Source organism: Geotrypetes seraphini, chromosome 2 (assembly GCF_902459505.1).
Source record: "Geotrypetes seraphini chromosome 2, aGeoSer1.1, whole genome shotgun sequence".
Lineage (NCBI taxonomy): Eukaryota > Metazoa > Chordata > Amphibia > Gymnophiona > Dermophiidae > Geotrypetes > Geotrypetes seraphini.
In genome coordinates this window covers 436,236,915-436,251,211 of record NC_047085.1, presented here as the reverse complement: position 1 = coordinate 436,251,211, position 14,297 = coordinate 436,236,915, and the positions used below count along the sequence as shown (strand labels likewise).

At 44.8% G+C, this 14,297-nt stretch overlaps 1 protein-coding gene across 3 annotated transcripts in view; it reads right to left on the bottom strand.

Moving 5' to 3' along the window:
• The window catches only part of MLLT10 (MLLT10 histone lysine methyltransferase DOT1L cofactor), a 692,838-nt gene that overhangs the window by 18,529 nt on the left and 660,012 nt on the right, over nucleotides 1-14,297 (bottom strand). For all 3 annotated transcript variants that reach the window (XR_004538143.1, XR_004538144.1, XM_033931325.1), the window contains one exon: nucleotides 623-829. Coding sequence is in view for 1 of the 3 variants with exons in the window: in XM_033931325.1 (XP_033787216.1) it covers nucleotides 623-829 (207 nt within the window). In the remaining 2 variants the exon portion in view is untranslated. The remainder of the gene's footprint in view (nucleotides 1-622; nucleotides 830-14,297) is intronic.

Below are 14,297 nucleotides of genomic sequence, written 5' to 3'. Positions count from 1 at the left end.
GTAGGCGATCCCCAATGCATCAAAATGCATCTGGGATGTATTTCTGATTTCACACAGTCTGACCCTGACGTTGGCTACAAGGAGTTGGTGATCAGATTTGCGCCTGGTAGTGTTTTTTGCAGAGAAAATTGATCCCTTCCATTTTTGCTAGCAGAGAACAAATAACAACATTAATTCTCATTCTTTTTTCTCTGCTTCCCTTGTTGCTACCAATTCTGCTCAGCATTTTCTAGATAAGACCAACAGTATTCCTATCTCCTTCCCTCTCCCAGCCTTACAATTCATTTTTCCTTCACTGAATGTTCTCACTTTTGAACCAATTTGCTTTTCTGTGTCTTGCCACTGTTTTAACATATTGACTTTTATTTAGCTCACTGCAGATTTAACATCTTTCCCCAAGTATCAGGCTCTTGCTCACTCATACTTCAACACCAATAATTAATATAAGTTTTTTAACAGTATTTGAGCAAAACTGTATATAAATTAAAAATAGAAACAAAAACAGCTGATTTGAGAATTAAGACAGAATCATACTTAAATGATCCACAACCAAACACATTAGGTCATTCAGTCTATGTAAACCATATGAACCCCCCCTTCCCAAACACACACACATACTTACTGCTGCTTTTTGAGATGCATTATCCCCATGGATTGTAAGAAATGGGTTGGTGGTAGCTGTATGTATTTGTGTAGCCTGAGAGCCAGCAAGCAGGTTATTTAAAGGGATCTGTGCTGCTCCAGGAAGCTGTAGTTGCTGTAAGTCAGGCTGGTGGTGTTGATGGTGCTGTTGCTGTATTAGTTGATATAAAAGGGCCTGATGTTGCTCCTTAATTCAAAAAAAAACAAAAGAAATAAATGTAAAAATTTAAACCAAAAAGACATCAAAACAAACAAAAGAAATAAATGTAAAAATTTAAACCAAAAAGACATCAAAACAAGATCACTTTTTAATATCTAAATATTAACTAAAGCCTGCCCACATTTTTTAAACATTCAGGCCCAGATTTTCTAACCGGCACCGATTTTTAGGCGCCCAAGCTCAGTAAAAAACGCCATTTAAATGACATTTTAAACTGAGTTTCAAGGTGCTGGAATCGCACCTCCTTAGGTGCTTTAGGTAACCTAATGCCACTGTGGGTGCCACTGTGGGTGTGGCTAATGCCTGAAGTGCTATTAGGCGGCCTAAAGCACCTACGGCTGTGTGATTCACATCAAAAGCAGGCACTGAAAATATAGACCTGGAAAACCCTGGCCTACATTCCGGCACCTACCTTTTCCAGAGGCATAATTTTGTACCCGGCGCCATCGCATGAATGACACACGATCAGCAGCCACTTTTAAGGCAGCTGCCGACAACAGCACTGGTTACAGAATCCGAGCCTCAATGTCTATTAAAAAATAGTGTCTCATCACAAATAAGAGCACAGAAACTTCTGTAACAGTGTACATCAATTCAAAACAACAAAAAAAATCAACTCTCTGCTCTTCAGTCCTACAGTACAGAAAGACCAATGATTACACAAAAGGACTACTTTATTTTACTTTTTTAATGTTTATTGAAGAAGCAGAGCATCAGACAAGATTAACAGCCATACAATATCAAAAACATAAGCACAAAGAAATGCTAATACAAAAAGTAGGCCTGACCAAATCAAGTGCTAGATGCCCCAATCATATGCAAATCAAGTGCTAGATGCCCTAATCATAAAACAGTAAATGCAAATGTTCTGCAGTCCTCATTTTTATAATTATATACCCCCTCCCCCCTCCCTCTGGACTCTCGCATGCACCTAAAAGAAACTCCAGCATTCCAGATAATCCCGATGACTCTGGATTAGTGCTGCCCAATTCGCAATTCAAATCGATTCACCGATTCACTTCAGGTGAATCGGTGCGAATTGATTCATTTGCACAAAAAATCGAACTCACTGATTCAAAGGTCGGCCCCCTTGAGACCAGCTCACGTTCAGGCTTTCCCTCTGCCCCTGGATTCCTTCATCTAATGTAACTTCCGTTTTTGCGAAACCGGAAGTTACATCAGAAGAAAGGACGTTGGCATGCGCCTGTGCGAGTGTGCGATCCGCAGCGAAGGCAACTTGCAGGCACGTTGATTTTTTTGTAGTTGTTGGCTCTTGGCTGGCTCGTTCCCAAAAGCATTTCTCCTCTCGAGTTCCCGCATTTAATTTTCAGCATAAGTGAAGGATCTCTCTGCTGCAGTGCTCTCTTCTTTTCATGAGGCCATGGAATTAGAGGGGGGGAGGGGGAAGCTGAGGACCTTTCTTCAGGGAAGCTGAGAATCGGGGAAGGGGCTGTGGAGGAGGAATATGGGGCCTATTTCTTTGGGGATGCTCTGGGCCTGGGGAAGCTGAGAATCGTGGAAGCTGGGGAGGGGGAATATGGAGACTCTTTATTTGGGGATGCTCTGGGGAAGTTGAGAATCGGGGAGGGGAAATATGGGGCCTATTTCTTTGGTGATGCTCTGGGCCTGGGGAAGCTAAGAATCGGGGGAGCTGGGGAAGAGGAATATGGGGTTCTTTCTTTGGGGATGCTCTGGGGAAGCGGAGAATCGGTGAGGGGGGCTGGGGAGGGGGAATATGGTAGTACTGCCCCATTTCCTTCATATTGCCTTGTTTAAATAAAATGTTTAAACTTAAAAAGCTGTGTCATTGAAAATGAATCGAATCGAATTGAAATATTTTTCACTGAATCGGGCAGCACTACTCTGGATCCCTGGATGGTCCCTTCACATTCTTTCCCAGGTTGCCATTTGCGACATACATGCCTGCCAGTGCTGAACAGCAAGGGCGATCTTCAGAATAACGTTTTTAACCAACCCAAAAGCCACCAATAGGAAGCGTCTGTGATGTTCTGAAATGCCAAAATCAACAAGAAGACTTACTATACTCAGTAGCAATGTCTTATAGGATCAATCCTCGACTTTTTGGAACACCGATGTCATAAGTCTCCCAGAAAGGGACATTCCAGGAAATGATGCACTAGAGTGCCCCAGTTAACTGTACAGTGGTGACAACTCTCACCACGCCCTATTTCTGGTGATATAAGCCTTGTATATAATTTTCAAATGCATCTCCTCTAGGCCTACATTAGAGGTAGCCCTAGAAACAGCAAGAAAACTAGTAGATAGTTCAGCAGCAGTAACCTCCTCCCCATAAGAACTCCCTAGTCAAATGCCATCTGCTCCAAAAACTGCATGGGATAAAATGTTTCCCCCATTCTGTACCATCCTGATAGCTTATTATGCACAGGCAAAATGGATAAAAATGCCCTATCTAGGGGAGAAAAATGAGGAAGAATACCCTGGGAAGACCGGAGCACATGACAATAACTATGGATCTGGAGATAAGCCAGAGTAGAAGTAACCGACCATCCCCAGAAACAAGGAAATGGAGACCATGCCAATCTCTAAAAACTGGCCCTCAAACCTACAACCAGATTTACGTTCGCTCAAAAAAAAGGCATCCGCAGCACCCATGGTGAACCTAGAGTTATCAACAAATTCCAGAAAGGGGGGAAGAGCCCAACCCCCCCCAGGGTAGCCCTCCACCAGCACCAGGCACTCTGTAATGGATGGAGCAATGAGGGGAAGAGGCCAGATGCACTCTGGAAAGTGTTAAAGACGGAGACAGGGGCAGCCAGGTCCTTCCAAAACATATCAGGCGCGTATCGAATCTCACTGGCAATGACTTCATGTACCAAGCATAAAAGAGCAGCCACATTATACAGACGCAGATCCGAGAAGTTTTACCTCGCCTCTGTCTCTGATCAGTTTATAGTATCCTATCCTGGCCTGCTTGGAACTCCATATAAAGGAGGAGACTATTCCCTTGTATGCCTGCACCTCCGATTGCTTGATCCATATAATACAGGAGTTTTGGTAGAAGAACCATTTTAATTAAGGCGACACGGCCCAAAAAAGTAGCAGAAAAATCTTTCCACTTATGGCATAATACCTTAATGGAGTCCAATTTGGCCAATATGTTCCGCCAATATACCTCCCTGGGGATCAGAATGCAAGTATATGCTTTAACAAGCCTAGCACTACTGCTAGCCTTGTTCCAATTAAAAAGCAAAAAAACCATAGCCCTTAAACTGAGGAGAGCTGATCAATGTAGCAGCTCAGCTCCTTTTACTGATCAAGACTCTGTTTCTGGGAAGATTCAGTGCCCTATGAGGGTAAAAGTACTTTTAAATAGAAGCTAAACACTGTTAGGACACAGCACAGGAAACAGGCACTGTCCCCTTTAAATCCACATTTGCTCACTCTCAAACTGTTAACTACACCACAAAAACACACACAAGCTATCTTACTGATTGCCCTGATCTTAGCTAACTGGAAGGCAACAGCAAACAACATCTTCCCAATACCAACTATATCAAATACTAATGGAATTCTCCACCCACCTAGACAAATCACAACAGACAGAAACACAAACTACCAGACCTACACCTATCACCCCAACACACAAATAACAAGAAGAAGACCGACTAACCCCTACAAGACCAAAACGCACTCACCAAAGACCACTCATCTACCCGAAAACAACTCACAGCGAACCAACAACCTACATCAATCTCACATGTGCCTATTTAAACATAAGAGCCATAGGCCCCAAAACAGAACACATAAAAAACTGGATAGAAAGGGAAAAACTAGACTGCCTCTTTTTCACTGAAACCTGGCTTACTTCTGAAACAGACCCCAGAATAACAGAAGTTTGCCCTAAAGGATACAAAATGATAGTGGTCTGCAGAGAAAACAAAAGAGGAGGAGGAATTGCCATCATAGCCAAAAACACCATAGACCTAAAAATACAAGACAAAATTACTACCGCATACTAGCCTGTCAACTCTCAGGCACCTCACTCAAAGGCACCCTAAACTGCATGCTTTGCTACATAACACCAGGAAACTAGAACACAGCAAACCCAAAATTCAAAGACTTTATCTACCGAAACTCATTAACGACAACTTACAACTTAATCCTAGGAGACCTAAACCTTCACCTTGAAAACCAAGCCTCCAAACAAGTAGAAATCTTACTATCTTACCTTGAGGCCTTAACATACAAGATATTAGATCCTCAAACCACTCATGAAAACGGTCACCAACTCAACATTGCAGCCTACATGACCCAACAACCCATACAACCAGAAATCCCACATCAAATGGAAACTAGTATTGCTTCCTCTGGTCAGATCACTATACATACTCCTTCAATATCAACTGGACCAACAACAAAAGCAAACCACACAAAAATAACCTATATCTCACGTAAACACATCGACCTCACCAAATTCTGGACGTAAACAGATGCCATAATCCAAGACTATAACCCCAGAAACTTCATCTCACAAAGGAGCCAGCTAAGAGCAGCAACCCTAGATGAGCTAGCTCCAGAACAGACCAAAACCAGAATCCATAGAAAATCTGACAAATGGTTCGACAATGAACTACTCCTACTAAAAAGACAATAAGACAACTAGAGAGAAAATGGAGGAAAAACAGTCAAGACTCCACAAAAACAGCATGGAGAAAACTGAACCAAAAATACAAACAAAAATTAGAAGAAAAACATATTACACAAAGCACATAGGAGAAGAATCCCATGACACAAAAAACCTATTCCAACTACTACAAGAACTCACAGACACCAAACCCTACCAGACAAGCAACAATGCCCCCACAGCCACAGCCACCCTCTTAGCGACATTCTTCAAAGACAAAATCACAACTATAAAATCCACCTTCTATGGAACACCTATGCACCTAGAAGAGATCACAACACCCTCCACAGAAGAAGAAGCAGTTGCAGCAGACAGAACACGGTCCCATTTCTCACCAATACAACAGTCAGAATTCAACAAACTCTTCAACAAATACAGCCACTCAACTTGCGACCTCAACCACTGCCCCCCATACCTATTGAAAGCCTCCAGTACACTATTTCACACCCTACTCTTGCAATGGATACAGACCCTACTCAATGACGGCCTTTTCCCACAAGACCTCAGTGAAATCATCATCCCTCCAATCCTGAAAGACCCCAAAGGAGAAATAGACCAACCATCTAACTACAGACCCATAGCCTCAATACCACCTTATGTCAAGCTAATGGAAGGCCTCATAGCCAAAGTCCTAAACTCATACCTAGAAAACCACAACTTACTCCACCCAACACAATCAGGCTTCAGAACCAACCACAGCACTGAGACCCTACTAGGCTCACTCATGGACACTGCCAGACAACACCTCAGCACAGGCAAAAAAATGCTAATTATTCAACTAGATATCTCCGCAGCCTTTGACCTGGTAGACCATAACATCCTTCTACAGATACTGGACTCAATAGGAATCAGTGGTAAGGTACTATCATGGTTTAAAGGATTCCTACAATCCAGAACATACAGAGTTAAAACAAACAAAGAAAAATCCGAGCCATGGTCTAACCCCTGCGGAGTACCTCAAGATCACCTCTTTTGCCCACACTCTTCAACCTATACATTGCCTCTCTCAGCTCCTACCTAGACAAACAAGGTTTAACCTCCTACAGCTATTTAGACATCACCATTCTCCTTCCTTTCGATCAACCAGCACCATCCATGGCAGACACAATACACAGAACATTTGAAACAGTAACAACATGGATGAAAGACCACAAACTAAAACTAAATACAGACAAAAAAAACTTCATCCTACTTGAAAATAACAAAACCCCAACCGTAACAAATCTTGTCATAAACTCTACAACATACCACATCCAACCCACTTTAAAACTCCTGGGAGTGCTAATAGACAGAGGCTGTACAATGCAGCCACAAATCAACAAAACAATAAAAAAAATCATTCGCAGTCATGAGAAACCTGAGGCAAGTCAGAAAATTCTTCAATAGAAAACAATTCCAACTCTTAGTACAATCCCTAATCCTAGGTCTAATAGACTACTGCAACATATTATATTTCCCCTGCACAGCAACCATAATAAAACAACTACAAACAATACAAAACACAGCCCTAAGACTGGTCTACTCATTGAAGAAATTTGACCACATCACAGAGGCTCCCAATACAAGCGAGCATACACTTCAAATTTTACTGCCTACTATTTAAAGCAATAAACTGAAACAGCCCAGCCTATTGGAACAATCGACTAATTCAATCCACCTCAACCAGACATAGGAGCACCCATGCACCATTCACACACCCTCCAACCATAAACGTCAAAAAAAAACAACTGTACGACAACTTCCCAGCTACTCAAGCTGCAACACTCGACCTCCAACTCTACAACCTATTGACTTCGACCATAGACTACAAAACCTTCAAAAAAAGAAATAAAAACCCTTCTATTCAAAAAACACATAAAACCGAAATAACTCAATCAGAAATGTCCCAAGCATCACTTGCAACTACTCCATATGTACTTCTAATACCATGACAATTCAGATGTAATCCTTAGCAACTCAAAGAAATGTACAAACTATTCCCTAAATACTTCTACTGTCCTGACAATCCATTTGTAATCCGCCTTGAACCGCAAGGTAATGGCGGAATAGAAATCCCTAATGTAATGTAGTGAGCAGGAGAGAACACAGAGGGAGCTGAAGCTTGTGCCTCTCCCACATAGGTTTGGGCATGGCACTCTGAAAGAAAGTCAACTAGAGCAGTGAGGCCCAGAATCTAAATGCAGCACCATTAGGCGCTCTACTGGAACCTAAGTTAGTTGTTTAATTGGCTAATATTGGCATGGCAATTGACTGCGCCGATAAAAACCAATTAAAAGAAAAAAAATTAGGTGTCATGATGCACCTAGAAAACATGGCACCAGAATTGCATCTATGCAGACGCTTATCAGTGCCAAATGTCAATAGAGGCATGGTTATGGGCGGGGTTGACGTTCCACACTGCTAAGTGTGATTCTGCGTTGAAGGTAGGCACCGGAAATGTAGGTCTGTAAAACTCTGGCCTACATTTCCAGTGCCTACCTTCAACGCATGCTGTGATTCTGAAAACAGTGACATAATCTGAATGACATGTGACCGGCACCATTTTTTCAGGTGCCTGCCGATTACGGTGCCTCTTTTGCTAGAAGAGCGTGGTGACAGGTCTGAGTCATACTCTTCGATGTCAGCCCTTGCAGACGTCAATTGTCAAGGGTCTAGGGAAGGGGCAAGAGAACAGCAACGAGCGTCAAGGGTCCAGAGAAGAGCGACAAAAATGGTTAAGGGGCTGGGGTAGTTGCCATACAATGAGAGGCTAAAGAAACTGGGCCTCTTCTCCCTTGAAAAGAGAAGACTGAGAGGGGACATGATCGAAACATTCAAGATACTGAAGGGAATTGACTTAGTAGAGCCAGAGAGATTATTCACCCTCTCCAAGGTGAAGAGAACGAGAGGGCACTCGCTAAAGTTAGAAGGGAAATGTTCCGTACAAACGTAAGGAAGTTCTTCTTCATCCAGAGAGTGGTGGAGGTATGAAACTCTCTCCCGGAGGCTGTTATAGGGGAAAGCACCCTTCAAGGATGGATAAGGTCCTACTGGCACAGAACATATTGTGACAAATCTAGCGCTATCCCTAGCTTTGACACAGTGGTGAAGAAGGTAGGTAGTCCCCGAGGCAGGAGAGCTGGTCAGGTTGGCCCTGCAGAATATGGAAAGCTGACTTCACTTGGACTATCCCAGGAGCTAAGAAACTACAGCTCCCAGAAGGCCAGTCTCAGCACAGAAAGCTGTGACTGAGACAGGCACAGCTGCAGAGAGTTTTCTCTCCCTTCTCACTCTGCAGCAGGGAGGGGCGAATTAGAGGGGGTTAAAACAGAGCAGCTGAGGGAGAGTCAGGAGGAGGAGGAGCTGAGGAGGCTTCAGGGTGTGCTCGGTGGAGAACCCTCTCCTCCTCAACGAAATGCTGAGGAGCTGAACCAAGACTGGCAAATGTTGGACACAGAAGAGCTTACTGCTGACCCAGGGAGTGAGGAAGGAACCCCAGGGGAACCCATGGAAATCCAGGAGAGTCTGGTAGGACTGGAGGAGGTGTCCATGGACATTGATAAGTAATAAGGGGATGTGTATTGCCTGTGTCCACAGTAGTGAAGCTACCAGTTATGCCAGTGATAGTTTAAAGGGGAGTTGTAGTTCTCTCCCTGCTGATAAGGAACTGTGAATTGCTGCTTGAAAGCTTTAGTTGTAAAGCTAGCAAATGTGTTGGCATTTTTTTTGTTCTCTCTGCTAGCAGCCAAGCTGAGCCGAGAGCGTTCTTCCTCACAGCTGTGCATAATTACTTGCAAGTCACAGCAGGGAGCTGTGCTGAGAGCCTGCACATACCTTGTGAATTCTGTGCTAAAGAAGAAAATACGTTTTATAGAACTACAGTATGTGATAAGCCACGTTAGGATGTGAAAACCAGGTGACATGCTGGCCAGGTTTTTGTTGCACAATTTTTGGGTTAAAGTGTGTTTCTGTTCTGAATTTTTTCATGCCTGTGAAATGACCCAGCTGCTGGAGCTGAAGCAGCTTAGTGAAAATTACTAAATCCAAACTACTCTGGTGAACAGGACTGCTTATAGATGTGCTAACAAAGTCCAGAGGCTGTGGAACGATAGGTTAAGATGAGACACACCCAAAAACCTGGACACTGGATTTCTTTGAAAGTTTTGCTCTGTTTGAACAGCTTGTGTTTTGCCTCATAGTTTTGAGTGCTTGTTTTGAGGTCTGCTAAGCTGAAGCATTTTCCTTTTGTTCAATGCAACCAGTGAACATAATAAAACCTTTGTTTGATTATTCTACTATACTGGATTTTGAGGTGTGTGAGTTTCTTTTCCCTTGCCTGTTTTCCTTTTGGTAATGTCAGGGAATCTGATATTATAACTTAGGCAGACGCCTAAGAAAGCCTGAAGGGTACCCTGGTTAAAGGGTTCACGTATGGACAGGAACAGTCACAGTGTTCCAGCTCGCTGCCATGAACAGGATCTGGGCAGGTGTGACAAAGTGGTGTCAGGAGTGCGATTAGGACCTCCTTCAGGCAAAGAAAGTAGTGGCAAGTGGGAAATTTTTTTTTTTTTTTGGTCTTGCACACCCCTGAAATTTTTTTTTTTTTGTATTCTGCCAAGAAGGCAGTATTGACTCCAGTGGACTGTGGAGTAAGCTAACATTTTCCTGTAAGCACTGCACTTCCAGAGCCAGCGGAGACCTACAGCGAGACAACGCAGAGGATACCGCCTTGGCAAGTCGGAGGAGAGCGGCCCAGGAAAAGTTCAGCACACAGCCAGGATTGGAGGAGTCAAGCAGGGAGGACCGGTGGTCCAAGAAGAAGGGCGGTGCACCCTGAAAGAGCACGACGGCGCAGACTCACCAGTGCCCGGTTAAGCACGCCAGGCAAAGGGGCTGGTGAGGGAGGTATTGGGGAGAATAGACCTGTAAGGTATCGCACTTGGGTCTTGTTTTCTCTTTTGTTCTTGTTTCAGGTCGGAGATGGATCCTCAGGTGGTGGCGATATTGGCGGGCGAGCGTCAGCGTCAGAATGAGGAACTGTTGAAAATCTTGGAGACCAACCAAGAGAGGTGGAACGCTAGCCAGGAGGCTACTCAGCGGCAGCATGGAGAACTGTTGTTGGCTATGGGAGAGCAAAGCAAGGTTTTGGCGCAATTGGTCCAAGCTACAACCAGGAGTCCTGCTGTGGCTGCAGTTCCTGGGGTGATGCCAGCTCTACATATGGTAGGACAAAATACCTTAAATATTATGAACTTAAGTAAAATCATGGCTGAGGATAGCCCAGATGACTTTTTAAGTTCCTTTGAAAGGATCGAGGCTGCAGCAGGGTGGCCAGCAGAACAATGGGCGGTACGCCTGTTACCTTGTTTAGCTGGAAAGTCTCTTGCAGCCTTTCAAACGATTGCACCAGAACATGCCAATAATTACCCAGCCATTAAGGCGCATATTCTGGACTTTCTAGGATACACTAGAGAGCACTACAGATAGGCATTCAGGTCAACCCAGTTACAAGACAGGGAGAGGCCTAAGGCTCTGTTGCAGCGACTCACCAAGTTAGCGGAGAGGTGGCTGCAACCGTTCTTAGGAGATCCTAGAGCGTTATTAGCAGAAATTTTGAGAGAACAATTCTTGGAAGCTATGCCCTTGAATGTGAAAAACTGGATCCAGAGGCAGGGTTGCCAGGAATTAAACCAATCATTGTCTGTAGCAGAGGCGTATCTTGAGGCTCAGGGTCCTGTAGAGAAAGAAGGACCAGGACCACCAGATAGACCTCAGACTCTTACTTATCAGGGCCCTGGACTTAATCCTAACCCCACCCCAGGTATGTCAGGCACACACATCAAGAAACCCTTTACCTCTGCCCCCATCTACTGCTTTAGGTGTGGGGGAAAAGGTCACCGACAGAGGGAATGTAAGGAAAGGAGGGATTTCACAATAACATGTCAGGGAAAAAGGAATGGACAAGGGGAGTATTTCCAGAAAGTGAGGGTGGCTGGTAGGTCAGTGTTAGCTTTGATCGACACAGGTGCTGAGCAGAGTGTCATGAGTCAGAAGCTGTTCCGGCAGGTCAAAGGGGTTCCAGAGGAAGTTGGAGAGGATAAAGTGAATGTCTGATGGGGACATGGTGAGGTGAAAGAATACCCCAGGAATCTTGTGAGTATGAAAGTAGGGGAGGAGGTGATACAGTTAAAAGTAGCTATTGCCCCAAATATTCCACATTCTCTAATCTTGGGTCAGGATTGGCTTAGGTCCAAGGTTGGGGGTGCTCAAAGAGTCTCTGTTCAGGACAGGGGAAAAGGAAGGGCCAGGAACATACATAAGCAGGTATTAGGAACATGGTCTGAACAAGAGCAGTTCCCCCCTATTGAACAAAGGAAGGCAAGGGATCAGTGGTGGAGAAAGCAAAGACTGGGGTGGCAACCTACAATTAGGTGGGTACCTCTGTCGGAAGAAGCAAGGGTCCCTACAAGAGCTTATGGGAGACCGGCAGGGTATGATTTATACGCTGCTCAGGAACAACTGATTCCTGTGAATGGAAGGGCCTTAGTAAATACGGATATACAGGTTTCTCCTCCTCCGGGATCATACTTAAGAATTGCCTCCCGTTCAGGCTTGGCATCCAGAAACGCTGTGGAGGTAGCGGCAGGTGTCACTGACCCAGACTACAGGGGAAATGTGGCAGTCCTGTTAGTTAATCATGGGACAGAACCATATCAGGTGCAGACTGGGGATCGCATAGCGCAAATGATTTGGGAGCGTATCTGGATGGCGAAACTGCAAAAATGGGGCCGTCTTTATGATATGCAAAGAGGAGATAAAGGTTTTGGGTCCTCAGGAGGGAGGGGATCCCAACAGGCTGTAGGTCAAGTAGTAGATGAGGTCCAAACACAGGGGTCTGACACATTAACCCCGGTAAACCACCCAGTTCCAGTAGGTCCGCCCAGTGTACAACAAAATGGGGAGACTGGGTTAAGGAAAGAGGTGGAAGGTTTAAAGGAAGAAATAAGAACCTTAATAAATGATAAAGAGACATACTGCTGATATAAAGCAGGAAATTTTGAAGCAGAGTCAGCAACAGGCTGAGACCTTTAGTAAGGCCTTAGCGGAGATAGCCGAACAACTTTCCAAGGTAGGAGAGCAGGTAGCGGGAAGCCACCAACATCACGAAGATTTACAAAAGATCGTGGAAACCTTGGCAGGACAAGGAAAGGACAGGGCGGAGGAAACAGGGAAATGGGTGAAGCAAGGTCAGACCTTGGAAACACAGTTAGAGCAGTATAAAGCCCAGTTAAGTAAAATGGACAATGCATTACGAGAGGTACAGGCCCAAATAGGGCAAGTACAGGAAAGTGGCAGGAAAGAAATGACAGAAGCTATAGCTGCCATGGCCCAGAGGGTGGAGAATTTAGAAGTTAGGGACCAGGTAGAGGGAAGTAACTATAAACAATCTGCCCAAGTACCTATTCTACATTGGCCAGAGGACTTCCAGGATTCCCTGTCCAGGACAGAGGAATTGGAGGACAATAGAAGGATAGGGATGAGTGTTGAGGACAGAATAAAGAGAATAAATAGTGATCTATTCGTGTCAGAAGCTACTGTGAGAGAAGAGGTGGTACTCTCACCCCAGCAGTGGGCAGCCTGTTTCCCTCACTTATGCCTTAACCAGCTGGGAGAGGAGAGTCAACAAGGATCAGAGTCCACTCAGCCCACAGGAAAGAAAAATCATAATAAAAAACGACATTGAGAAGGTGGGTGGTGGAGGATAATATGTAAGTTTCTTAGAAGTCAAGTGAGAGCCAGCATTTAAGGGTGGGGGATTGTGACAAATCTAGCGCTATCCCTAGCTTTGACACAGTGGTGAAGAAGGTAGGTAGTCCCCGAGGCAGGAGAGCTGGTCAGGTTGGCCCTGCAGAATATGGAAAGCTGACTTCACTTGGACTATCCCAGGAGCTAAGAAACCACAGCTCCCAGAAGGCCAGTCTCAGCACAGAAAGCTGTGACTGAGACCGGCACAGCTGCAGAGAGTTTTCTCTCCCTTCTCACTCTGCAGCAGGGAGGGGCGAATTAGAGGGGGTTAAAACAGAGCAGCTGAGGGAGAGTCAGGAGGAGGAGGAGCCGAGGAGGCTTCAGGGTGTGCTCGGTGGAGAACCCTCTCCTCCTCAACGGAATGCTGAGGAGCTGAACCAAGACTGGCAAATGTTGGACACAGAAGAGCTTACTGCTGACCCAGGGAGTGAGGAAGGAACCCCAGGGGAACCCATGGAAACCCAGGAGAGTCTGGTAGGACCGGAGGAGGTGTCCATGGACATTGATAAGCAGTAAGGGGATGTGTATTGCCTGTGTCCACAGTAGTGAAGCTACCAGTTATGCCAGTGATAGTTTAAAGGGGAGTTGTAGTTCTCTCCCTGCTGATAAGGAACTGTGAATTGCTGCTTGAAAGCTTTAGTTGTAAAGCTAGCAAATGTGTTGGCATTTTTTTTGTTCTCTCTGCTAGCAGCCAAGCTGAGCCGAGAGCGTTCTTCCTCACAGCTGTGCATAATTACTTGCAAGTCACAGCAGGGAGCTGTGCTGAGAGCCTGCACGTACCTTGTGAATTCTGTGCTAAAGAAGAAAATATGTTTTACAGAACTACAGTATGTGATAAGCCACGTTAGGATGTGAAAACCAGGTGACATGCTGGCCAGGTTTTTGTTGCACAATTTTTGGGTTAAAGTGTGTTTCTGTTCTGAATTTTTTCATGCCTGTGAAATGACCCAGCTGCTGGAGCTGAAGCAGCTTAGTGAAAATTAC